Source organism: Schistocerca americana, chromosome 3, assembly GCF_021461395.2.
Source record: "Schistocerca americana isolate TAMUIC-IGC-003095 chromosome 3, iqSchAmer2.1, whole genome shotgun sequence".
Lineage (NCBI taxonomy): Eukaryota > Metazoa > Arthropoda > Insecta > Orthoptera > Acrididae > Schistocerca > Schistocerca americana.
The window spans coordinates 373,007,529-373,034,428 of NC_060121.1; the positions used below are offsets into that span (position 1 = coordinate 373,007,529).

Here is a 26,900-nt window from a genome sequence, read left to right on the forward strand (position 1 = left end):
GGATATGTTTCTTGTACTGTGCTGTCATGGCTTCATTTGTGAGATTTTTATTGCTTTCTCTCAAGAGTATCCTTTACAAATGCCAAACTGAGAGGCAGTTAACAAGTTCTGGTCAGATAAATGAGTCAATATTCCTGCCCACTTCCTCATTTAAAAAAAATAAAATAAAATAAAATATAATAAAATTTGGGTTAGTGAAATGTGTCAGCAGAGGTGTCTACTAACTTTGTTTGTAATTGTGTTGAATGTGGTACAATGTTCTTACCAGCAAAATCTTAGTTCTGTGTCATAGCTTGATGAACATCAGAACACATTTTACACAACTTACACTCAGTGTCCCTTATTCCAGTGTTAGGCCTATTTCTTTATTTTCCAGTTAGGTCACATGAAAGTTGTAATTCCACCAGTCTACTTCAACCCACAATGTAACTGTGTTTGTGGTGTGTGGTGGCATTGTGATTTTGAGTTGGGTCATGTTTGTAGATGGCATTTTGTAGTATTTGCTGCTGCTCTGTTGTGTTGATTGTTTATGTCTCAAAGTTGCTTGTCAGGTATTTGAGGTTTTCATCGGAAGAGTTTGTGCCTGTTAACTAGTGAGTTACTTCAATTCTGTGTATTGTTCATGATGGATTTGTGTTTGTATCTGGCATTATAAGTGTTGTGTGGTTCTTATGATCGAAAATCTAACTTTTTTTTTTACATCATTATTGGACATGAGAGAGAAATTTAAGAGCAGGTCATTGCTTGTTGCTTTTTATTCCAATATGTATGGTATGTGTATTTACATTTGCAGTCATTTGTGTGTACTGAAATTGGTTCTACTGCAAATTTTCATCGACTTTGGGGTTTTCCTTGTTATTTTTTTGTGACTGTATCGTAGGTTAGGTTACGTTTTTGATATTAGTTATGGGAGATAGTTTTTGTTCACTGTTATGGGGACTTCATTTAGATAGATTGGGTAAGTGAATGTTTGGATAATACATTCGACAATTTGGTGGTGTGGGTTTATATTAGGTGCCATGTAGGTCAAATGATACTTGAGGTACAGGGGAAGAACTCAGCATATGGCTGGTGCAGACGGCTAATGGCTAAGCACTTGGCAGAACACTCAGCACTATATGCTAAGTGAGGACCATGTTGGTTGAACTATGAGTAAGCACTCACCTCCACAGCCTACGAATGCCCTCAGATAAACACCTCCACTACAGATCTGGCCATCTTTCATGTCTTCTGCACCCTCCGTACTGCAGTGCTGCGCTACCCATGCCAGCTCAACTGCCTCTTTCGTGTAGTGTGCTGATGGGGGATATTAAATCCCCCCCCCCCCCCCCCCCGAAAAGGCCAAAAAAGACCAAAAACAACCAGGCTTGGGCCACAGCCTGCAGCACGAAGCCAGAGAGGGCCCTGGAGAATACAGCGGACCAACCACTAAAGATGGCTTTACTAAATGGCGGAAGGGCACAGCAGCTGCGGCAATGGCAATGGGACATCCACTGGTGGTGATTCCACCTCAATTGGCAAGGAGAGGGGGGGGGGGGGGGGGGGGGGATGAGGGGGCAGCAGAGGGAGGGTGGATCAAAATCAATGAGCTCCACAATGGCACATGTGAGATTCACTGGGAGGTCCACTGCTGTAGGCGACAGGATGACAATGTGGAGGGGCTGGTAATGGGGAAGATGGGGAAGCACACAGCTGCAAGTGGGAGCCCTCACCTGGAACAATGTCATGAACCAACATGCAGCCCAGCAAACCATCAGACTGCAGTGGTGATGGCCCAACAGAGCACGAGCGCAGCTGATTTGCATGGCAGGTCAGCTCTTCCTAACAATGTCCACCACAAACAACTGCCAATATTTGTGGTCCACCACGACAAGAAGCAGTCACCCCTGCCACCATTTGAAGGACTTGGCACTTACAGCAGACCCAAGAATGAAACACGATGGTCCATAGCATACAACTCAGGTGCAGCAAATCCAAAAGCCCCCTAACTGACACTCATGCAATCACTCTGCTGGACTGCACCTGCATCATCTGCCTGATATGAAGCTAGAAAGCTTGATAATCTATCATCATGGGAAGTGGCAGACACGGACTTTTTCATTTGGGCCTTTCATGTACGCATGAATTTACAAACTTCTAAGTTACAAACTGGGTGAAAAGAAGAAGTTTCCAATGGCGGATACCATTGTGAATGTATGGTCCTCAAACTCGCACAACCACAAATTCCTGACAGTTGTCATATACCAGGGTCCTGGGAATCCCTCAATGGCAAAAATAACCAAAAATGTGTGAACCATGGCTGTCAACGACATGGGAAACAGGCTGCCTTATGAGTGGGAAATTTGACAATTCACAGAGCACCAACGACCACAAGCTATCCAAAAAGAGCATTGCAAAATTGATGTGCACCATGTTCCATGGGGATTCCAGGACCAGTCAAGGAGAGAGTTGGCAATGTGGTGCAGCCTGGTTCTATGTACTAGCCCTACAAGAATGCATCAGATGTTCAATGTCACAATCAATTGCCAGCCAGTAGACATGATGCCATGCCAATGCCTTCACACAAGTCATAACACACCGAGTGACGCACGCCACAACTAGAGTATGTGTGGACACGAAGCCTGGCCCCCATTGGCTAAGCAACAGCATGAAGTATTCTGGAATATCAGTGCCTGCATCTGCTCCTCTTGCAGCTGTTGTTGCTGCAGCTGTTACTGCTCCTTCTGTGGGTGCAACTGTTCCTGCTAGCATTGCATAAGTGCCATGTCCATGGCAGTCCAAGCAGACACTAAGAAAAATGGCAAAGAAAAGACTGGGGCATCACACGCATAAGAACATACTTCTTTGCCACTTTAGTATCTGCATAGGCGTGACAATGCCTCTTCACTATATGGTAGTTACGGATGCTTCAGAGGCTGATGGTAGCTCCAAAATAGCACTTCGTCAGACAAAAATTAACTCACCATGCGAGTCAACCTCTGGGAATCAGAGAGTTGAAAACCATGTAAAGATGAGCACGCAAAAAACTAAGCATGTGGCTGGCACAGATGGTTAATAGCTAAGCACTCGGCACAACTCATGGCACAATACACTATGTTGTGAGGTCTGCATTGGTTGAACTCCAAGTAAGCAAGCACTGGCCCACCCGGCCTATCGCCACACGTAGGTAAGCACCTCTGTCAGCGGGTCAGTCCATACTGTGTGTCATGTGTACTGTCCATGGCAGGTTTCCATACTATTCTACTGTCCTACCCATACCAGCCTGTCTGCCTTCATTATGCCATCTGCTGGTGGGGATACTAAAGTGTACAAGTAATTTGTCACCACCTCTAAACATCTACTTCTTGCTGTTGTGCCATTGTTTCATTTTATAAATATAGAGCTAAATATTTCATATGTTGTTCAAGCTTGTTCACAGGTGTAATGAGTGGTGTCATGATCGTCATATTGTATGTACTTGAAATAGGGGTGTCTGCCATCTTGATGGTGTCATGGGTCAGGGCAGATGGGTGGAATCAAAACTTTCTGTAATCCCTTTCAATTTCCGTAAATGTAGTTTTAAATATGTAACCCACTGTATTTGAGTATGCATGATTTTCAGGTCACTATTAGTTAATTTCCACAGATTGGCGAGATAACAGCAGCTGTCAGGTCATCTACTGGATTAGATGAGACACCACCACCACTTGACTCAAAACTCAGAACAGGCACATTCTCAAATAAAAGTATACTCTACTTCCCTTTACAGACACTGAGGACTTGTAGTGGCAACCATGACTTAAAAGTTTAGCATAGGAACACAGATCCAGAATTGTACCATTTTGCCACCACACGCAAAATACCACAACACACCTGGCAGTCTCCCACATGTTTGGAACCACTGACTACGATATTAGGTACGTCATTCACCAATTATCTGATGTCCCATGCCCATTACAGGTTTTTTCACATGGCATGCAGTTGAGGTTGTGATTTTCCCAGAGAGGGTTGTACCTGCTTGTGGTCTTTGTTAGTACTGTACCATTGTACTGCAGTAACCATTTACTTCAGTACAGGATGCAAGCTGTATGTATGTTTCATTATTAGTGTGTTGCCGTTGACCCTGGTGAACCACACTTTTGCAGAATATGCCGACATGATGTTACTGTACGGTGAAGTTCGATGCAATAGCAGTGCTGTTCATCAGTTGTATGCAGAGCGTTTTCTACACTGTCAGGCAACTTCACAGTCCCTCTTTGCTATGGTATGCCAGTGATCCTTGGAGATGGGTACATTAATCGCCAGTAGGGCTGACTATGGTGGTGCCACATACCAGAGTTTGAAGATGCTATGCTCCATACAGTGGAAGAGGATGTGATGACGAATACTGGAAACATAGCAGGTACACTGGACGTGTATCACCAAACTGTCTGGAGTGTTCTGCATGAGCAGCAACTGACCCATACCAACCCCCCCCCCCACCCCCCCCCCCTACCGAAGGCACAGGCAATGCAGCTACAGAACTTTGCACCAAAAGCCTACTTCTGCAGGTGGTTCTTGCACCACTGTGTGAATGAGCTCAGCTTCCCACGGCAGATCCCTTACGCAGATAAAACAGAATTCATCATGGAATGTTTTCTCAATTCCCACAAGCCATGTTTGGCCTGATGAAAACCTGCATTCTGTACAGGAGCAATCCAGTCTGAACATTTGGGCAGAGTTCCCACATGAACTTGTGACTGGGCCATCATAATGCCACCACATCTCACAGGGGTTGTGTACACGCAATCTCTTATGGTCTCTTGGAATGTGTGCCACTGCACGTGCGTCAAAACACTTGGTTCCAACACAATGGTGCACCACCCCATTTTTGACATATGGTCTGTGATCATCTGGACCAGTTATTTGGGAAACAGTAGGTAGGGCGTGGTGGTGCATTTGTTTGCCTTGAACATTCTTCTGAAATGAATCCACAAGACTACTACCTGTGGAGTCACATGGAATGCTTGATTTAAGAGGACGCTGTGGCATCTGAGGAAGGCCTACAGGTGCAGGTTATGGCTATGGTGGATGCTGGTGGACCAGGGACTCATGATCGTGTATACCGGAACATGGTATGGAGGTAATGTATGTGTGTTGACGTCAGCAGCTGTCACATCAAGCCATACTTGTAACTTAGACAACGAGCAGCAGGAATCAGAGGGCAATATGTGTTGTGATGTGGTATTTTGCATGTAGCAGAAAAATGGTACATTTCTCAACATGAGGTCTTACGCCTAACTGACCTATCTTAGCCCCCATTACAAATACTCGAAGTATGCAATGGGAATTTATTTACAGTCAGTATAACAAAGTAATCTTCATAAGATGGATGTTATCAGTACTTTATACACCTGGTGACATGAATCTTCCCGACTTCTTAAAATACCATTTGATTCCTAAGAATCTCATTTATAGTTATAGTGTACCACCTGGTACACAGCATGGAATGTAATCAAACTGTTGGTAAAAGAGAGAGCTGTTCATACTATTGCTTCAGAGAAAATAAAATTTCCTTTAAATTATATGAATCTAATAGCATTACCATCTATAACTCACTAACGTGACATGTATATATCTGTGATGTAATGGTCTTTAGTCCAGAGACTGGTTTGATGCAGCTCTCCTACTCTATCCTGTGCAAGCCTCTTCATCTCTGAATAACTACTGCAACCTACAACCTTCTGAATCTGCTAAGTGTATTCATCTCTTGGTCTACCTCTATGATTTGTACCCTCCACGCTGCCCTCCAGTACTAAATTGGTGACCTTTTGGTGACTCAGAGTGTGTCCTATCAACAGATCCCTTCTTCAATTCAAGTTGTGCCACAAATTCTCATCTACCCAATTCTATTCAGTGCCTCCTCATTACTTATGTTATCTACCAATCTAATCTTCAGCATTCTTCTGCAGCACCTCATTTTGAAAGCTTCTATTCTCTTCTTGTCTAAACTGTCTATCGTCTATGTTTCACTTCCACATTTGGCTACACTAAATACAAATACTTTCAGAAAAAAACTTCCTGACACTTACACCTATACTCAATGTTAACAAATTTCTCTTCTTCAGAAACGCATTCCTTGCTACAGCCAGTCTACATTTTATATCCTCTCCACTTCAACCATCATCAGTTACTTTGCTCCCCACATGGCAAACCACATTTACTACTTTAAGTGTCTTATTTCCTAATCTAATACCCTCAGCATCACCTAATTTAATTTGACTACATTCCATTATCCTAAGTCTGGGTTTGCTGATGTTCATCTTATATCCTCCTTTCAAGACACTGTCCATTCTGTTCAGCTGCTCTTCCCGGTCTTTTGATATCTCTGACAGAATAACAATGTCACTGGCAAACCTCAAGGTTTTTGCTTCTTACCCATCGATTTTAATTCTTACTCAAAAATTTTCTTTTGTTTCCTTTACTGCTTGTTCAATATACAGATTGAATAACATGGGGGATAGGCTACAACCCTGTCTGACTCCCTTCTCAACCACTGCTTCCCTTTCATGTCCCTCGACTCTTAGAAGTGCCATCTGGTTTCTGTACAAACTGTTAATAGCCTTTTGCTCCCTGCATTTTACCCTTGCCACCTTCAGAATTTGAAAGACAGTATTCCAGTCAACATTGCCAAAAGCTTTCTCTAAGTCTACAAAAGCTATCTTCTAAGATAAGTCGTATGGTCAGTATTGCCTTGCATGTTCCAACATTTGCATGGAATCCAAACTGATCTTCACCAAGTTCTCCTCCTACCAGTTTCTCCATTTGTCTGTAAAGAGTTCGTGTTAGTATTTAGCAACCGTGACTTATTAAACTGATAGTTCAGTTATTTTCGCACTTATTGACACCTGCTTTCTTTGGGATTGAAATTATTACATTCTTCTTGAAGTCTGAGAGTATTTTGCCTGTATCATACATCTTGCTCATCAGATGGAAGAGTTTTGTCATGGCAGGCTCCCAAGGCTATCAACAGTTCTAATGGAATGTTGTCTACTCCCAGGGCCTTGTTTTGACTTAGGTCTTTCAGTGCTCTGTTAAATTCTTCACACAGTATCATATCTCCCATTTCATCTTCATCTAAGTCCTCTTCCATTCCCATAATATTGCCCTCAAGTACATCACCCTTGTACAGACCCTCTATATACTCCTTCAACCTTTCTGCTTTCCCTTCTTTGCTTAGGACGGGTTTTTCATCTGAGCTCTTAATATTCATACAGGTTGTTCTCTTTTCTCCAAAGGTCTGTTTAATTTTCCTGTAGGCAGTATCTATCTTAACCCTAGTGATATGTGCTTCTATATCCTTACATTTGTCCTCTGACCGTCTCTGCTTAGCCATTTTGCACTTCCTGTCTATCTCATTTTTGAGACATTTGTATTCCTTTCTACAAACTTCATTTGCTGCATTTTTATATTTTCTCGTTTCATCAGTTAAATTCAATATCTCTTCTGTTACCCAAGGATTTCTACTATCCCTCGCCTTTTTACCTACTTGATCCTCTGCTGCCATCACAATTTCATCTCAAAGCTATCCTTTCTTCTTCTACTGTATTTCGTTTCCCTGTTCTTGTTAATCGTTCTCTAATGCTCTCTCTGAAACTCTCCACAACATCTGGTTCTTCCAATTTATCCAGGTCCCATTTCCTTAAATTCTCACCTTTTAGCAGTTTCTTCAGTTTTAATATACAGTTCATAACCAATAAATTGTGGTCAGAGTCCACATCTGTCCCTGGAAATATCTTACAATTTAAAACCTGGTTCCTAAATCTCTGCCTTACGATTATATAATCCATCTGAAGCGTACCAATGTCTCCAGGACTCTTCTATGTATACAACCTTCTTTCATGATTCTTAAACCAAGTATTAGCTATGATTAAGTTATGCTCTGTGCAAAATTCTACCAGGCAGCTTCCCCTTTCATTTCTTACCACCAGCCATATCACCTAGTACTTCTCCTTCTCTTCCTTTTCCTATAATTGAATTCCAGTCCCCCATGACTATTAAATTTTCATCGCCATTAACTATCTGAACAATTTCTTTTATTGCATCATAAAAATATATTTCTTCAATCTCTTCTTCATCTGCGGAGCTAGTTGGCATATAAACTTGTACTGCTGTGGTAGGTGTGGGCTTTATGTATATCTTGGTTACAATAATGCGTTCACTATGGTGTTTGTAGTAGCTTATCTGTTCTCCCATTGTTTTATTCATTATTAAACCTACTCCTGCATCACCCTTATTTTATTTTGTATTTATAACCCTAGATTCACCTGACCAGGAATCTTGTTCCTCCTGCCACCAAACTTCACTAATTCACACTATATCTGACTTCAACCTACTTATTTCCCTTTTTAAATTCTCTAACCTACCTGCCCGATTAAGGGATCTGACATTCCATGCTCTGATCCTTAGAACTCCAGTTTTGTTTCTCCTGATAATGAAGTCCTCCTGAGTAGTCCCTGCCCGGAGATCCAAATGGGGGGGGCTATTTTACCTCTGGAATATTTTGCACAAGAGTACACCATCATTATTTAACCATATATTAATAAAGCTTCATCCCCTTGGGAAAAATTATGGCTGTAGTTCCCCCTTGCTTTCAGCTGTTGGCAGTACCAGCACAGGAAGGTCGTTTTGGTTGATGTTACAAGACCAGATCTGTCTATCATCCAGACATACATAGATATATCCATATAGACATATTCCAATCTAACATATATCTCAGGCTATGGCCCTGATCAGTTTACCATCATGACGAAAATTAAGTGAGAGATCCTACCAGACTCATTTAGGTGGAATGAAATGCTATGACATTACATAAACTCAGCTAAATATCTTTTTCTGTAATAATAACAAAACAGCCAATTTTATCAATTTTGTGTCATAAGTTAAGATCAGTCTTCTCTGTTAAAGTCAGTCTCTCTCGCTGTACTTTAGATCCATATATAGAATACAAGATGCTGTACTTGACTCGATACCCATTCGTCATACTATAGTAAATACTGTACACTTCACTAAGTAAAAACCCTCTTGAGCTATGCACACTTACCCACAATTTAACAATTTCATGGAGCCTTTGATACGACCTAGGGCTATGGAAGTTGTTATTTTTATATTAAACGCTTGAGCACTGATATTAGAAATAAACTGGTGGTTTGAAAATTCTTAACCCCATTACATTATCACTGTACAGATAATATACTAATACACAGAGAGGGGAAAAAAACTGATGAAATAATGAAGGAAACGAAAGAAAAAAGGTGTCTGCTCATGGCTTTTAGTAAAAAGCATCAAATACTTCATTGAGTGTTGAAGGTTAAAATCAGAATATTGCTTTAAATAGGTACATGCAGGTAAACATAAATACACTATGCAATATCATATACAATGGTAGGCTACTTCATGGAAGATGGAACTCATGCTACAGGAACAGGGCACATGTACATTTTATTGTAATGTTTGTTACACAACAAACAGAATAAACATAGTAAAAAATGGGAAGCCTGGAAGTCAATGATAAGTATAACAGACAGAGAGGAAATAATAAATAGGGTGTAAACTTCAAAATATTTAGGTGCCCAAATTGATGAGAACTTAAACTGAAAAAAATAGTAATATTTTTATTGTGTTCAAACATTATGAATTACCTCAAAGACAATGATCTCAAGACACACAGTCAACACAGATTTAGAAAACATCACTCTCGAGAAACACAACTAGCTCTTTACTCACATGAACTGTTGAGTGCTATTGAAAGGGATTTCAAATTGATTCCGTGTTTTTAGATTTGCAGAAGGCTGTCGACACTCTATCTTACAAGCAGCTTGTTATCAAAAATTGTGTGCTTATAGAATATCATCTCAGTTATGCAAATGAATTTGTGATTTCCTGTCAGAGAGGTCATAGTTCAGAAACAGTTGACGGAAACACATCAAGCAAAACAGAAGTGATTCCTGGCATTCCCCAATGTAGTATTACAGGCCCTCTGCTGTTCCTTATCTGTATATTTGTTTGGGAGACAATCTGAGCAGCAGATGGGTTAGGTTGTTTGGGGAAGGAGAAAAAAAAAAACAGCGAGGTCATCGGTCTCATCGGATTAGGGAAGGATGGGGAAGGAAGTTGGCCATGCCCTTTCAAAGGAACCATCCCAGCATTTGCCTGAAGAGATTTAGTGAAATCATGAAAAACCTTAATGAGGATGGACAGATGTGGGATTGAACCATCGTCCTCCCGAATGCAAGTCCAGTGTGTTAGCCAGTGTGCTACCTCGCTCAGCTGAGCAGCAGTCTGTTTGGTTGCAGGTGATACTGTCTTTTGTCACTTAGTAAAGTCATCAGGTCAAAACAAACTGCAAAATGATTTAGAAAAGATATCTATAAGAAGCAAAAATTGGCAATTGAGCCTAAGTAATGAACAATGTGAGGTCTTTAACATGAGTGTTAAGAGGGATCCATTAAACTTCAAACACACGATAAATGAATCAAACCTAAAGGTCATAAACTCAACTAAGTACCTAGGAATTACAATTACAAACAAATTAAACTGAAAAGAACACACAAAAATGTTGGGGGGGGGGGGGGGCGGCTAACCAAAGACTGTGTTTTATTGACGGAACACTTAGCAGATCCAACAGGTCTACTAAAGGTACTGCCTGCGCTACGCTTGTCTGTCCTCTGTTGTAGTACGCACAGAGTTAACGGAGTACGTTGAGAAAGTTGAAATAAAGACAGCATGTTTTGCATTATCGATAAATAGGAGAGAGGGTGTCGCAGATAAGATATAGAATTTGGGGAGGCCATCATTAAAACAAAGGCATCTCTCGTTGACGCAAGATCTTTCCACGAAACTTCAATCACCAACTTTCTACTCCGAAGGAGAAAATACTTTGTTGACACCAACCTACCCAGGGAGAAATGATCACCATACTAAAATAATGGAAAGCAAGAGTTCACACAGAAAGATACAGGTGTTTATTTTTTCTGCATGCTGTTTGAGAGTGGAATAACCCGAGAGTTATTGTGAAGGTGGTTTGATGAACCCTTTGCCACTCACTTAAGTGTGATTTGAACAGAATTCATGTAGATGTAAGTCATCTTTGAGAAAGGAAGTCTTCACCGCTCAAAACCGTGCTGTAAGAATAATAAGTGGTGCTCACCCACGATCACCTTGTAGACATCTTTTTAAGGAGTTAGGCTTTCTAACTAGTGCTTCACAGTATACTTATTCCCTCATGAAGTTTACTGTAAATAATCCACGACAGTTCAAAAGGAACGATGAAGTTCATGATTACAATACCACAAGGAAAAATGACATTCATCACTCCACATTAAGGGTATCTTTAGAATGAAAAGGGGTTCACAACGCTACATCAAAAATATCTGATCATTTACCAAAGATATAAAACGTCTGAAAGACAGAAAAGTGAAATTTGAAAACATGCTTTTCTATAGAAGAATTTCTATTATTGCAAATTATAAAAGGTGATGGGTAGGAGTCACAAACTCAAGTTTGCGTTTTTAAAATAAATAAAGCTCACATATCATGTGGCAATATTTAAAAATTCATTTTCGATGTCAATGTAAAACGACTCGTTCCACATCATTATGATTAATCATGCAAAATGATTCATGGAACATGAAATTAACTACTGCGTAATCAAGTAAACTTGAGATAGAGCACATACGCTACCTCAGAAATCGTTGATGAACAGCTGAAAGAGTTGCGCCATGAGAGAAAGTGTACTGCAACGAATAAACAACAGAGTGCTGTCATCTCCATCAATTATATTCATAGGAAGCAATGATTTTTTTTATTATTTTCAATGTACTTGCTGAAATGCTAATAAAATACGATTTGAATCTGTGTATTGCTACAGCCGCAGGCACGATTTATTGCGATGACAGATGTGTTGCAAATAGCCGTACTTGTAAGCAGCATAATCTATGTCACATACACACTCATATCACATATGAATAAGATAAAGACTTACTGTCACTATAAGATAAACGTGAGACCAAAATGAAATAACGCAGTCCTCTGCAATATTCGATGACAACACAGACGCACAATATTTTGTTTACGTTCTCTCTGTTGACAAAATACGATTATTACTATGCACTTACTATGAAGATTGTTCACTTTTCTTGTAATCGTGAAATTAATTTAATTGGTATTTCCATTCTCAAATTTGACCACCATAAAGTGAGTGTTAGTATGTCAGTAAATAACATTGTTTATTTTCAACTGTAAAGTCCGTATCAATAAGATAGTTACGTGCTTCTTCATTACATAGAGGCGTCGACCTTCGTTAAAATATGTATAACAGGGGTCTATTACTGGAATTTTATTATTCATTATGACAGTCCATATTTCCTTGAGTTTCTCTGAGAATTTTGACCACCAAAGAACTAAATAGTCTATGTTGGTACTCGTTTTTCTACAGCCAAGCAACTGACATTTTGGTGGTAGGAATCCTCCTTTTTAGCAGTCATCACTGGCGGCCGTGGTCGCGGTAAACACTAAACGGGTTCAAAGACATCTATGGCAGGCGTATTATCTCTGAGATGTAAGGTGACAGTTGTTATTTAGGTTATTGAGGGATCAAATGTGATGAAACTGCAATACACGAGAAACAAAAATATTTACAATGGTTACCGCTATGCATCCATTCATGGTACTTACTTTCGCCTAAGTCTACTTGCTTTGCATTTTGATACCGGCACTTATAGAGCTTAACCTCACTTTTTTTTGCACAGTTTATTGCTGCCCGAACTGATAATTAAATTTACTGAATTGAGAGTAAATAAATTTATTCCCCATAAATGCATCCTTCATCCAGAGGTAAACAGAGAATTGCAAGCCCATAATTTGCACAAAAATTTTTGGTTGCAGGATGTTGAGAGTTCTCGGTCGTATATTGACGAGTTGTATTCCGGTGATGCTGAGAAGTGTTTGCAGGCAATCGTGTAAGTAATGCCAACTAGCATAACGATAATGTTGTTAACGCTTCATAGTAATGCCTCCTCTTTTTAAACAAAGTCATTTATGGCATAGTTTACGCATCCCTTATGTTCTTCTGCTGATTAAATTGGCAACAAGACTGTGACTGCCAGTAAATAGTGTGTGGAATAAGCTGCGCTTGGGGCAAATTGGGGAGGAAACATTCAGCACATTCACTAAAAGAGAAAAGTGACTATTGTCACCAGAGATTTGTAATGATTGTTATTTGTAAATCTGTCATCTCACAGCTTCAAAGATAGCATAGATACGGTGTATTCAGTCATGATTCAGCCCGTTCTGTGTAACTCGATAAATACTGATAAAATTAGCGGCAATTTTAATTTTTTTTATTTTTCATCTGATCTGTTAGCGCATATTTAAAATCTGTGACGGGAATGGGTAGCTATGCATTTTTTTTTAAGTGAGTGAAATGATTTTACCTTTTTCACCTTTTTACAGCATGCCTACATTCATAAAGTACACGCTATTGACATAATTTTATTTAAAACAAATGTTCACTTATTCACCACTAAATATAAAATCAGTAAACTTCCATATAGCAAATCTCTAATAATTGTTCAGTTATGTGTAATAATAATTGGTACAGCTCAATGGGTGCTTATGAACCTCAGCCATCAACTTCGGTAGTATAAACAGGATTTCTTTTTCATGTGTAAAACATATTCAGTTTGTCAATGTTACTAAATATAATCTTTAAAATATTTGCATTATTTGCAGGCTCAGAAGTACTGCATAGTTAACAAGAATATATTATAAAGGTGGTGTTTACAAATTATTTGTACAATTGTCTTTAATATACAATGTAAAATATAATATTGTCTAAGAGGTTTACTATTGTTAGTTGGAAAAACAAAATAATGCACTGAATGAAATACCTGTATGTCCAAGTATGCTTTTGGCCTGTTCCGTGCTTCACTTATACATGTTCACATCAATTATATGACTAGTCTAGACATCCATGATGCACACTGTGGAATATGTCACGTTTGCGACAGATTGAAGTGTAATTATACAGTATAACTTCAAAACGAGCAAAAATGACCAGTCTACTCAACTGAACACGTTGTCGAGACACTATTGGTAAGTGGGACAATACTCACATATTGGTCCTCCTGGTGTTAGGTGTGTTCAGTGTTAGTAAAGATTTGGAGGCATGTAAATGTGGTGCAATGCCTCAGTTATGTGACAGGATCCCATTTCAAGTTGAGACAATGATAGGAGGAAGCTACCTAATCATAGTGTGTAGTAATAAATGACACTGGACTATCCCAAAGCATCATGTTATGATTATTGACCCGCATTTGGGGTAACAAAATATATCGTTACCACCTGTTAGCTTTGGTCCATGATGTCATTAAGATAACAGACATCCCTAATTCGAGCTTAAACAATATGGCGACCATGACGTCACTCATAACACATTACAGAAGCGTCCAATTCCACCCGTCTGCTTTGATCCATGACGTCACAAATATGGCGGAAACGACCATACACCACGTTTCCAATATGGTGCCTATGACTTCATTACATAAACATGACAACAAACACGAAAATACATCGAAAAACCAACACACATACGTTCCGCAAAAAACCTAATGACACTAACGGGACAACTGTGGGAAACTGGGGGTTTTTGGGGACAAACTAAAAATAAACACACGCCACTAAACCAAATGACAAAAACGATAAAATAAAACGACTACAACCTTCCCAAAATCAACTAAAAACAATATCCACTGGAATCGAACACTTCCCTTGACCTAAATAGATCAGCAGAAACTACCGATACCAAATCATGAAACCCAAAACTATAACCTCGTCCTCAATCATCACTACCTCAAAAAACACAACAAACCAACAAAATTGGAATGGAACACTTCCCTTGAGCTGTTATCCTTACAACATCTCCACATATAGCCGTCCCTGATCCAAGACTCATTTCTTCACGACACACTGAACACTTCCTAACTTCAGCCAACAGGCTGAATAGCTGAAGAAATTTTATTAGAGACAACGCACTGTCCTCCATCATTGCCGACAACCGAAAACTATTGACTTTGTCAGTCATATCCACACCTACCAAAGACATAAACAAAGCGATTTACCAAAATTGACACACGACAAACAGCAAAAAAAAAACTACAATAACATCGACATAACAAAACCAAAATTGTTAACTCACTGAAAAATATTCCACTGAAAGCAGTCACCACCAATACCACAGATGTGCAATGCTACCACGCAAATGAGCACCATATGCCACATAACATGCTAACCATAAACACACCACCAGAGAGAACCACTGACAACAACAATATGCCACCTATAAACATGCCATACACACAAACTAAACCAAAAACATCACATAACACATAAACACACCACCAGGGAGCACCACCGATCACATCAAAACGACACCTACAAACACGCCACTCTCACAAACTAAACTCTGCCCCATCGTGACGCCACACACCACAACACCCTTACATCACGGGTCAAAGCCGACAGATGGGATCAGACGCTTCAGTTGACCCCCAAACAGGCGCAAGTAATACAAAAAATTTAATTACAAAAACAGCATGAAAGTAATCGGACAACAGACAGGAATTACAGGCTTTTAGGTGCAAACAAAATAAATGTATGAAAATCCTGGTTATAAAGATATACCAGAACAAAGTACTTAATGCAAAAATGAAGCAACTGAAACCCTCAGCAATCAACAAAATCACAATACCATGAAATTTCACTTGACTTGTAGCTCAAACAAATTCCATGGTTCCATGAGCCAGCACGTAGCTCCAAAACCCAATACCGGAAATTTCAGTTGACATATGTGTAGCTCAGATGAAATCCACGGTACTGGAAAACCTTACACATCTCGACAAATCTGGCACCTAGCACTTACCTATATAGCTGGAACTCATTCCAAGGTATCAAAAAGCAAAATTCGCTCATACAACTAACATCAAAAACCTGATCTCAACAATATAGGTAAAACAAATTCCACAGTATCTACCAATCACAATCCAACATAATTGCCAACAACCAATGACTCAACACAAATTTGTAAAAAATTCCATTAACACTAATTTTGATGGACAAAAAACACACAATTATGCACGTATACACACATTCCATGTATACAACAATTTAAAAAAAGTAAAACCTTAAAAGCGTACTTACCAGCCAAATTCGGCTGGCACACAAGTATTGAAACTGCAAAAATGATACATTATCAGCACAATTTCTCAGACGACTAACCTAGACTTCTGAAGCCAGGAACACCTCCGGATAGACTGCCATTCGTTATCCCACTGACAATGCCACATATGCGTACTGGCCTCTGCTCGGAGATGTAGCGACTTTGGTCAGTTTCATTCCTTCACCACAAACATAAAACTTCACATACTCAACAATTAAACCATATAACTATAGGATTTTAATCATGATCAGTATGTTATCACCCATTGCAGTATGCAGCAACCTAGTTGTGAATTTCGTTGTCATGTCCATAATGAACAAAAAACGAAAAGTTAAATTAAATCTCCAACTATAAACAACACAACATACTAATAAATCCAAAACCAAAATGTAATATATTGCCCACATTCGCTAACAAACCACGAGAAATCTTCCAATGTATTCCCATGAAGAGTCTTCAAGAAGTCCAGTGAATCAGTAACAGTACTCACAAACAATTTGGAAACATAAACATCCCACAGTAGGGAGTTCCACTGTGTACTCCAACACGCACTTTGCACCACAATCCATTTCAAATACATTGTGCCACCATGATGTCACAAAACCCAACAGTTATGTTGCCGGTGAAAGGAGACAGGGAGTACCACAGACTTTGATTAACCCTGCCAGTCAGATGTATTTTAAAAATTACAGCCAGAGACAGTCATTACGTCATGGTGCTCACAGACGGGAATATGTACTGTGATGCAGAATCATTAAAAATAGTAACTCAAAAGTGTCTAGCAAACCTGTAGTTACACCATTGTCCTGTATGTTTCTAGGTAAAACACGAACAGTACTAGAACATATAAAATACGCATGCTGTCAGCTTGGTGACCATTGTTGCAGTTTACCTTGACACAGCTGCAGTGTTCAGACTTTGATGCATCCAACAACAATACTGCACACTGGAGCAGCACCACATCATCTTTTCAGATGAGTCCTGGATCCACATACACCATCATGATGGATGTATCACTGATGAGAATGAACGTTGCCAAATGAATGATTTGTGAACTCTGGCCGCAAGTTGAAACAGCTTTGAATGACATAACCATATCTGTCTTCCAATCTCAGCATGCCCATCCAGGTTGGAGGCATTGTTGCTGCCAGGAATGTCAGCTGACATTGTGAGAAGTACTATTAGGTAAAGAACACAATCACCTCTGATTCGCATAGCTGGTAATGTGGACAACAGACATTCATTTCTGACATGTTAAAGCTGGCAGCTGTTCCATATCTTTGAGGTCTTTGTGATATTATCTTTCAACAAAAGAATGCACGTTGCCTGGGCCATCCTGAACTACCTCAGTATGGAGGGTGTTTGACTGTTGTCCTGGCAGCACACCCTCCAGATCTCTCACCATCTGATTGTGGGCTGCTGGGAGACTGGAACATTATTGTTTACCACCACTACGATTTATGAACTCAGGCCAAAAGTTGAAACAGCTTGGAATGACATAACCGTATCTGTCTTCAATCTCTGCACGCCCAGCCAGGTTGGAGGCATTGTTGCTGCCAGGAATGTCAGCTCTGTGTACTAAATTTTTCATGTCCTATCCCCCAAATCACCTATAGATTTAATCACATATTCTTCCTGCTTTACTATATATACATGATAAACAAATTTCTGTTGTTTGCTATCCTTCCTAGTGTTGTAATCTTAATGTCCAGCAGTGTATATTATGGAAGCTAACTTCTTGGAGGTCAGTGATTATATCATGATCTTCAGTTAATTCTTAATGACTGGTGATCATCATCACATCATTAGATATGTGCCAGTTAATTTTCTGACACCGACACAGAAATTTAGACCTGAAACTTCACGCCAGATCAGAACTGTTGGCTGGACCAGGGGTTGAATGTGAAACCTGTGCCTTTTGTGGTTTGTGGTTCTTGCTTGGATAACTCAGTCAATTCTGCACTGATTCAACAGAAAGACAAAGGTTCCAGCTTTGAGTTGTGGTTTAGCACACTGTTTTGATCTGTTATAAAGTTTTAAATCAGTGCTCACTCCACTGCAGAAAGAAAAATACATATGCTGTGCACACACACAATTATGTATTTATTTTTGTGGGGGGTTGCTTGGAGCAGAGGAATTGGCAGAAGCTATTTCTTGTTGACTTACCTTTGGTTAGTACCAACCTTAGTGAAGAATACTTTTTGTAGTAGTGTTATCAGTGATATTCTGTAATTTGTATCAGTAAGATTTCATCTTTGATTATACAGAACATTCCATGTCATTTTTGCCATTTTTGTCATTGCAGAACAGAGATACATATCTGTTTCTTTTATAATCTGTTTTCTATGCATCCATACAAGAGTATTGTGACTGATACAAGAGTAATGTGACTGTGAAGTGGGGATGAAGCAGATGCATTCACAGCACCCCCATGAGAAGTGACAAGTTATTGTGTGTGCACTGTTGATATTCTGCTTTTTTTATAATGTATATTTTAGTTATCTAATTTATATGTAAGCCTGTTTCTCTTTTCTGTGAATTGTTGCAGCATGCCCTTTATGGTTGTTTAAATTGCAATTCTTGTTTCTATCTAAGCTCATTTATTTATTTAGATGTCTTAAGAATTCTGTAATTGGAAGCAACAAGCAGAAAGGAAATGTAATATCCCAAGGTGTGGTGCCACGCCTGCTGCAGCTACTGGCTGATGCAGCTATACCAGTACAGATAAAAATTGAAGCAACTATAACTTTGGGTTCATTAGCAAAGGGAACTGAAGATCATATTAAGGCTCTTATTGATCTTGAAGTGGTCCCAGCTCTCATAAATGGTAAGTGTCACTACAAAGCAATCTGAAATTTGAAGGTACAAATGTGGGGTGTGCCGTAAGTCAGTTATCACTAGTGTAGTGGTAGTCAGTTGTCAAATGGACTAGTGTGTAATAGGCATAAGTCACTTGACACTAGTAATTTGAGATTATGATCTTTGTTGTTATGTGAGAAACTATGAATAGAAAGTTAACTACAGAGCAGCATGTATTTGTTTTTTCATAATTACAGTGATGTTTGTGATTTGCTTGTGGGACTTCTTCCAAACATCCATCCTCCATCTTGACAAGGTATTTGTGAATTAAATGTAAGATTTGAAGACTACATTTGTAGTGGAGCTTCTTTGTTCAGATAGGCCAAAGTCTGTTACTGCAGAAAACAGTCTTCTACTGCAGAAAACAATCTTAATGTTGTTGCACAAGGTTTCACGTAATCACTGACTAAAAGTTAAAGCAAAACGTGCAAGGAGTATGGAATAGTGAGAGCAAGCCTACAAAGTATTCAGAGAATGCTGAAAGTGAGACCATATTGGCCTACTTTACTTAAAGTCCTAAATGAATATGATTGGACAGGCATACAGAATTCCGCAAGTTGTACACAATCTGACAAGAAGGTGATCCCAAGTTCTAGAAAAGTGATTTTGTGTACGAGGGTTGGGACTTTAATAGTGGTAACTATTTATTTAGAGCTCGTACAAAATAGATAAGTGTCTCAAAGTTTTATTGACCTTCAAAGTAGTCAGCAGCATTGTGTATAACCTCTTGCCAGCGATGTGGAAGTCATAGGATACTCTTAGCAGTGCCAGTTGTGTTGGCAGTTCGAGCGGCGCGGTCTGTTGCCCAACGAATTTGTAGCAGTTCTGAAGCGATTGCCGTGAAGTGTTTCCTTCAGTTTAGAAATTGAGTTGAACAACTTACAAGGGCTTAAGTCAGGGGAGTGCAGTAGGTGGTATAGCACTTAGCAACCCCATCAGTCATACAAATTAGTAACAGCTTGCACTGTATGTGATTGAGCATTGTCCTGCAAAATGATGGTTAGGTCCTGCAGAAAGTGTCATCACTTCTGTATCTAAGCTGGTTGTAGGTTGTGTTCCAAAAATGAGCAGCATAGAGACAGAAGTGACGACACTTTCTGCAGGACCTGACCATCATTTTGCAGGACAATGCTCAATCACATACAGTGCAAGCTGTTACTAATTTGTATGACTGATGGGGCTGCTACATGCTATACCACCTACTCCACTTCCCTGACTTAAGCCCTCGTAAGTTCAACTCGATTTCTAAACTGAAGGAAATACTTCACAGCATTCACTTCAGAATGGCTACAAATTCGTCCGGCAATAGACTGCACCGCTTGAACTATCAACACAACTGACACTGCAAAGAGTTTCCTATGACTTCCACACCGCTGGCAATGGGTTATACACAATGCTGGTGACTACTTTCAAGGTCAGTAAAACTCTGAAACACGTACCTGTTTTGTATGAGCTGTAAATAAATAGTTGCACTATTTAAGTTCCAACCCTCGTATATGACTGAAGTGGCAAGTGAAAAGTTGTGCCAAGGCCAGGAATCAAACCCGGGTCTGCTACTTACTTGGCAGGTGCATTTGCCACAAGGCCACCTTGGCACACCAGTTCACACAACTGCGTGGATTACCCTGGCACATCTCCCTCATTGATCCAAATTCTTACTGCTGCCCCAGTCTGCTTTAAATTCCACTTTACACACAAACAGAATTGCTAAGGCTCTCCATGTTCTGGAATACCACCTCCAGCTTCAAACATACAGATGAAATGACACAATTTCAGAGAGTTTACTGGTCTCATAAAAATATGATTTTGTGTATATAGACTGAGGTGGTGAGTGAAAATTTGTACCAAGGCTGGGAACTGAACCTAGATCTCTTACTTACTGAGGTGCTATTCCAGAACATGGAGAGCCTCAGCCATTCTGTTCATGTGTAAGGGGAGATTTAAAGTAGACTGGTGCGGCAGTGAGAATTTGGATCGAAGAGGTAGGCAAGCCAGGGTAATCCATGCAGTTGTGTGAACAGCTGTGCCAAGGTGGTTTGATGGTTAACGCACATACCTCATAAGTAGAAGACCCGTTTTCAATTCATGGCTTGGTGCAAATTTTCACTTGCTGCTTCAGTCTCTATACATAAAATCATATCTGTATGAGACCAGTCAAGTTTCTGAAATTGTGTCATTCCATTTGTATATTTTACAAAAGCGTTATTTAGAGTGATGAAGCAATTGTTAGTGTGAATGGTAGAGTGAGCAGACACAGCTGTGTCTGCTGGGATTTGCAGATCCACATGTGGTGATGGGGACAGACTTAAACTCACATGGTGTGAGTGTATTAGCAGGCATTTTCAGCAGTGGGTGAATCAGACTTTTTTTTAATAGTATTGTCAGTTCTGTAAATTATGTACATATGCTTCAAGAACTATTGCTAGAACTGGAAAATAGTCCAATTTTTGAACATCTGGAGCTGGTTAAGGGAAGGATATTATGGCAACAAAAAGGAGTGTATCTGCGTCATAGAGTTTTTGTGAGAGACTCTAAATTAAAACTTTGATGAAAGGATTGGCAGATGGGGTGTTGTTGAGGGTATGAGAGTGTGGTGCAAAGTAATGCCTCCAAATCTTTTATTCTGTTCTTAGTATCGGTGAAGGTGTTACATATGATGCATATTATTCAGTTGACTTTCCCACTTCACAGACGTAAGCTGCAACCCTCTGCCTCTAGAGGGCTCCAAATTGTAGCATGGCCATAATGAGAAGTTCATCCACACCTGGAGCACCCTCTCCTTGAGCATGACAGCACCAGACCACACATGAGCGGTGTGACATCCACAACAATCCAATGCCTTGGGCTCACTGTTGTCACTCATCCTCCATACTGTCCTGACTTGACTCCATTGAATCGTCCAAAACTTAAAGAACATCTTTGAAGACTTCACTTTGTTTCTGATGAGGTGGTGCATGCAGAGGTGAGGTTGTGGCTCCATCAACAAAGTCAAACATTTTACAGTGATGGTAGCAACAAACTAGTCTTTGACTGTTGAGAAATAAAAAAAATTCTTAGGCATTACTTTTCAGCACTCCCTCATATTTACAGTATCAAAAGTTATGTCAGAAACATTTCTGATATGAGAGGTAAGTGCATGTTCTGCCATGATCAATTGAAATTAAGATGGATCTACCTGCCATGTCAGTCTACAACTGAAAAGACTCACTTCATCACGGTGATCAAGAAAATCAAGATTTACATTTACTGGTGCAGTTTCTCCCCCTCCCCCCTCCCTTTCCCTCTTCCCTGATCTCCACAGTAGAGCCATTTATTTTCACTTCAAATGTTACTGTGAATATTTGTATTTTTCCTTGTCCTTTTGTGAGAGGAAACATATTTTTATTTTTAGATTTGCACTAAACCATTGCATTAAAGCAATTTGTGCCTACTATATTAAACAAAAACACCTTAAACTTGCAGTGAGAAATGATTCTCAGCTGTAGTGTAGAGAACAGATGTGGAAATATGTGAAGTACAAACAAAATTTTGTATATATTTATTGAGTCCTTATTGATGGCTACTTCATTTACGCTATTAGTTTTGCTCCCCTCCCACCTCAGGTGTTTTATGCGTAAAGGGGAGTGAAATGAAAACCTGAAATACTTTTTTAAAATGAGCAAAAGTGGAACACAAGTGTGTCATTTTTTGACGTATATTGTCTCCCTGTTGTTCAACACACATCCTCCTGCACATAGAAAGTGCATAGATTCCAGCTACTTGTACACTGCTTGTTGTGCCTCTACAGTCGTGATTCACACATACCTTACTGTCAGGCATCAATCGCTACGGGGGTAAGAACAAACTACATATCAAAAGGCTGGAGGTGAAAAATAAGTGTGGCCTGCAGCACATGGATTCCCAGACTTTATACACCCAGTATTTGAGAATGAGAGTACTTGGCAACTTGCACCAAATTTTACATACAATTTGCAGTCTTTACAGAATCTTTTTCTCACTGACAATCCCTACAAAATGATAAAAGGAAAGAAGTTTGTCACATACTACTTTTCTGCTGTTCATGCAGTAAAAATTCCGTATGAGTCGCGACATTATAATTTATTACTTCTTTACTACAAACTGTATTTGTGACGTATTTTGCAGACAGTATACACCTATGGTATTGCATGTAACTACAAAATTGTATCATTGTGTGATACATAGTTCAGGAGATGTGATGTCATAAACAATAAGATGCATGAAAAACTGCCACATCTTGCGTGACATTTAAATTTGTTACTTCTTTGCCACTAACTCTATTCACAATAATTTCTTTTTGCGGACAGTATTCACATATGTCACTGAATGTTCCTACAATATTACATCATCATACGACGCACAGTTAAAAAAATATGATGTCATAAAATTGGAGACATGTGAAAAACAGCCACATTGTGCATGATGATTAAATTTATTACTTTGTTAGTACTAACTCTATTCCATTCACAAAACATTTTACAGACAGTAACTACATATGTCACTGAATGTCTCTACTAAATTATAGCCTCATTTGACACATAGTTCAAGAGATATGATGTTATAAACATTAAGTACAAGTGCAGACACTTCGTGATATGGGTGTGGACGCATAGCTATAAATCAACACCTGGGCAATGTTGGTTTCTCTCTGTATGTGGGAGGGGGATGAAAGAGAGAGAGAGAGAGAGAGAGAGAGAGAGAGAGAGAGAGAGAGAGAGAGATTGCTGGCATGTATGTGCATCTGGGATTTTTATCACAAAAAAAATCAAATTGTAATCAAAAATATGTTTTTTTAAAAAAATTGCTAATTGAAAATGTGTGTCTATGTGTAATTCTCCAGGTCTGGTGAGTGAAAGTACAAAGTTAGTTGAAGTGAGTCTCTGCTGCCTGCGGACAATATTCCAGTCTCCATGTGCACCGGTGGGGCTAATATGTCAAGATGAGGGTCTTCCATTACATTTGTTAAACCTTACACATCAGTCGGTTTCCAACCAAGTGTGTGTTACTACAATACTTTCCGCAGCATGCAAGGTAAATTATTCATCCCACGCCTGTGTATATTTACTCTTATAGGTAATACAGGCTGTCTTTTTCTGTGTGCAAATTGTCTTTCATTCAAGAGTAGGGAGTGGTTCATTGTAATGCCTGGTATGTTTTTGGTCTATTTAAAATCAGTGATTAGTTTCTTCAGAATAAAACATAATAGAATGAGTACAATCACAAAAGATGATGAAAACCACCACAAGACTAACAAACACTTAAACTATTGCACTTCCAGAAAGTAGGTTCAATTTTCTTGACTAATGGTGAAGAAACTGATTATAGAGAACACAGAGAATTGAGATGAAAGGAGGGTGCAGGTAATTCAAAGCCCAATCAAGATAAATTTATTATTTGGGAGACTTGAAAGAACTCTGAACAGAGGATTGGGTGACTGATTTGTCGAAACCTCCTGTAGCATAGTCACTACTCTAAAATAAAACAGTATTATTGCAGCAGTAAAGCAAAGATAAATTATCTACAGATCATTAAATAATAATGATGTTGATAAGAACAATAATAATAATAAATGTGATAAATGAATATTTGAACTATAAATCAAGAATTGAGCAATCCCAGTTGCAGCTGTGCATATTCAAAAAAAATTTAGTGAATAGGATAATAATGGTTATGAGATGATGCTCTAAATAGCAGAATACCATTGTGACATCAAAGAAGAAAAATTTAATTGGGAGAATAAATAGTGAGAGACAAAGCAGTGTTGGATGTTGAGAAACAGGAAGCAACATGGTTTATGTTTGATAAGTTCTTGTGTATTTCTCATCAGTCTGCAATCCTTACCAGGTTGGAGTAATAGGAGAGAGAGAGAGAGAGAGAGAGAGAGAGAGAGAGAGAGAGAGAGAGAGAGGAGAGAGGGAGAGAGAGAGAGAGAGGATTCATTTTGTGACAGGATCATTTTGTAAGTGCAAGACCATTATGGAGCTGCTCAACAAATTCCAACAGCAAAGCTACTAGTTAGGCATTGTTCTTTATGGAAAGGTTTGCTGTTCAAATTTTGAGGACAAGCATTCTAGAAGGAACTGAGGAATGAATTATTTTCCTCCAACCTACATCTTGTAGAATGATTACCACTGAGAGAGTTAGAGAACTTAGGACTTGTACTAAAGCTTATAGGCCGCTGTTCTTCCCTTGTACCTTTCGCAAATGGTACAGATAAGAGGGGGAAGTGATAGTGCTATCAGAAATAATCTCCACTTCAAACTATAAGGTGGTGGTGGTGGTTGTTGGGATGTTTAAGGGGGACTAAACAGCGAAGGTCATCAGTCCCCCAAAACTGCAAGGCAGCTTGCGAAGTGTAGAGTAGGTGTATGTCAGAAAAGGAATGGAGTGGACAATGAATATGTCCAGACAGTCTGAAAGAACAGAGCAGCTAAATGTGGGAAATATTGCAAGAGTATTTAGGATTATGAAAGACATATATGAAGGTACAGTGAGTGAGATATGATAAATGGCAGCACAGACCAGAATGTAGAGAATGGGGGTAAGAATAGAATGTTTTTAAAAGTGTTTACTGCATATTCTAGATGGCTGGAAGAAAATGCTATACATAAGAAAACTTTGATTTCCTGTCAGATTAAAACAGTGTGCCAGACAGGACTCAAACCTGGGACCTGGGGTAAGTAAAGCTGAGAGGGACAGGTCATGAGTCATGCTCAGGTGGCTCAGTTGGTAGAGCACTTGCCCAGGGAAAGGCAAAGGTCCCAGGTTCAAATCCCCATCTACTACATAGTTTTAATCTGCTAGGAAGTTTCATATCAGTGCACACTTCACTGCAGAGTGAAAAATTCATTCTGGCAATACATAATGCTCCTACTTCTGAGTGTTGCAGGAACTCATGTTAGGCAGATCATATAAAATAAATGAGAAACCATTGGGACTCACTGCAATGTTGTGGGAAGTGTACCCTTGACCCTCTCACCTTGGGTCATTTCAGGAAATAAATTTAGTGATGAAAACGAGCATTCTCTGCCATGGGGTACTATGAATGCATAGTTTTTGTGTGCCTATTCAGGCAAAAGTAAATTTTTTGAGGTTTATTCGGTTCATAGGAATCCACATTATACATTTTAGAGCTGATGAAATAAATGAATGCTTTCTGAGATGTTTCTCCATGCTATAAATTCCTGCAGTTAAAATATAGGAACAGATTGCATCTGAAAGCATGACAGCAGAGTTAGTGGTGCAATCTTAATTTCTCACTGACACAATTTTCTTATTTAGGTTTCTACATATTCTTTTCTCAATCTAGATTTTAAGACTCAAGAAAATGTTATGAGACGAGGAGAAGATGGGGGAGAATTGGAAAGAAGGTAAACAATAATGGGAGAAATAAACAAAATAGTTGCTAGAAAAGTCACTAGCATGTATCTGTTGTGAACTAGGTACACTGCTGAATCAAGTTACACTGTACGTGAAATTTTCACATCCAGAATTCTGAGGACTGGTTCTGTAGTGAAGGAGCTACCAACAACACAGACATCATGTTGCCAGCAACATAAAGTGCTAGGGTATCGTGTGTTAATAGTGTGACTCTCTTTAAATCCGTTATTCTCAGTGGTATCTCTATGCTTATCATACCAAAACAGAAATCTGTACAGTGGATATCTATATTCAGTATATGACATGAGTGTCCTCAAAGGTTTCTGCTGTTGATGAAATATGTGGGGCTAGATTAGGTAGTAGCACAAGAAAGTATATAGAACAAATTTAACAGTAGTAGTAGTCAGAA

The 26,900-nt window shown here is 39.3% G+C and overlaps 2 protein-coding genes across 4 annotated transcripts in view; one reads left to right on the forward strand and one right to left on the reverse strand.

The window, feature by feature from the left end:
- Positions 1–12,127, reverse strand: part of LOC124607155 (folliculin) — a 163,792-nt gene extending 151,665 nt beyond the window's left edge. The window contains exon 1 of one of the 3 annotated variants that reach the window (XM_047139367.1): positions 12,002–12,127. The gene's annotated coding sequence lies outside the window, so the exon portion shown is untranslated. Of the gene's footprint in view, positions 1–10,200; positions 10,374–12,001 lie in introns of those variants that run through there. The other 2 variants (XM_047139366.1, XM_047139369.1) reach the window with 2 other exon arrangements.
- A 398-nt stretch (positions 12,128–12,525) lies between these two features.
- Positions 12,526–26,900, forward strand: part of LOC124605412 (armadillo repeat-containing protein 8-like) — a 131,447-nt gene continuing 117,072 nt past the window's right edge. Inside the window, exons 1-4 of the mRNA XM_047137064.1 lie at positions 12,526–12,685; positions 12,904–12,977; positions 18,847–19,061; positions 23,952–24,142. Of these exons, the coding sequence (XP_046993020.1) occupies positions 12,659–12,685; positions 12,904–12,977; positions 18,847–19,061; positions 23,952–24,142 (507 nt within the window). The 5' untranslated portion in view covers positions 12,526–12,658. The remainder of the gene's footprint in view (positions 12,686–12,903; positions 12,978–18,846; positions 19,062–23,951; positions 24,143–26,900) is intronic.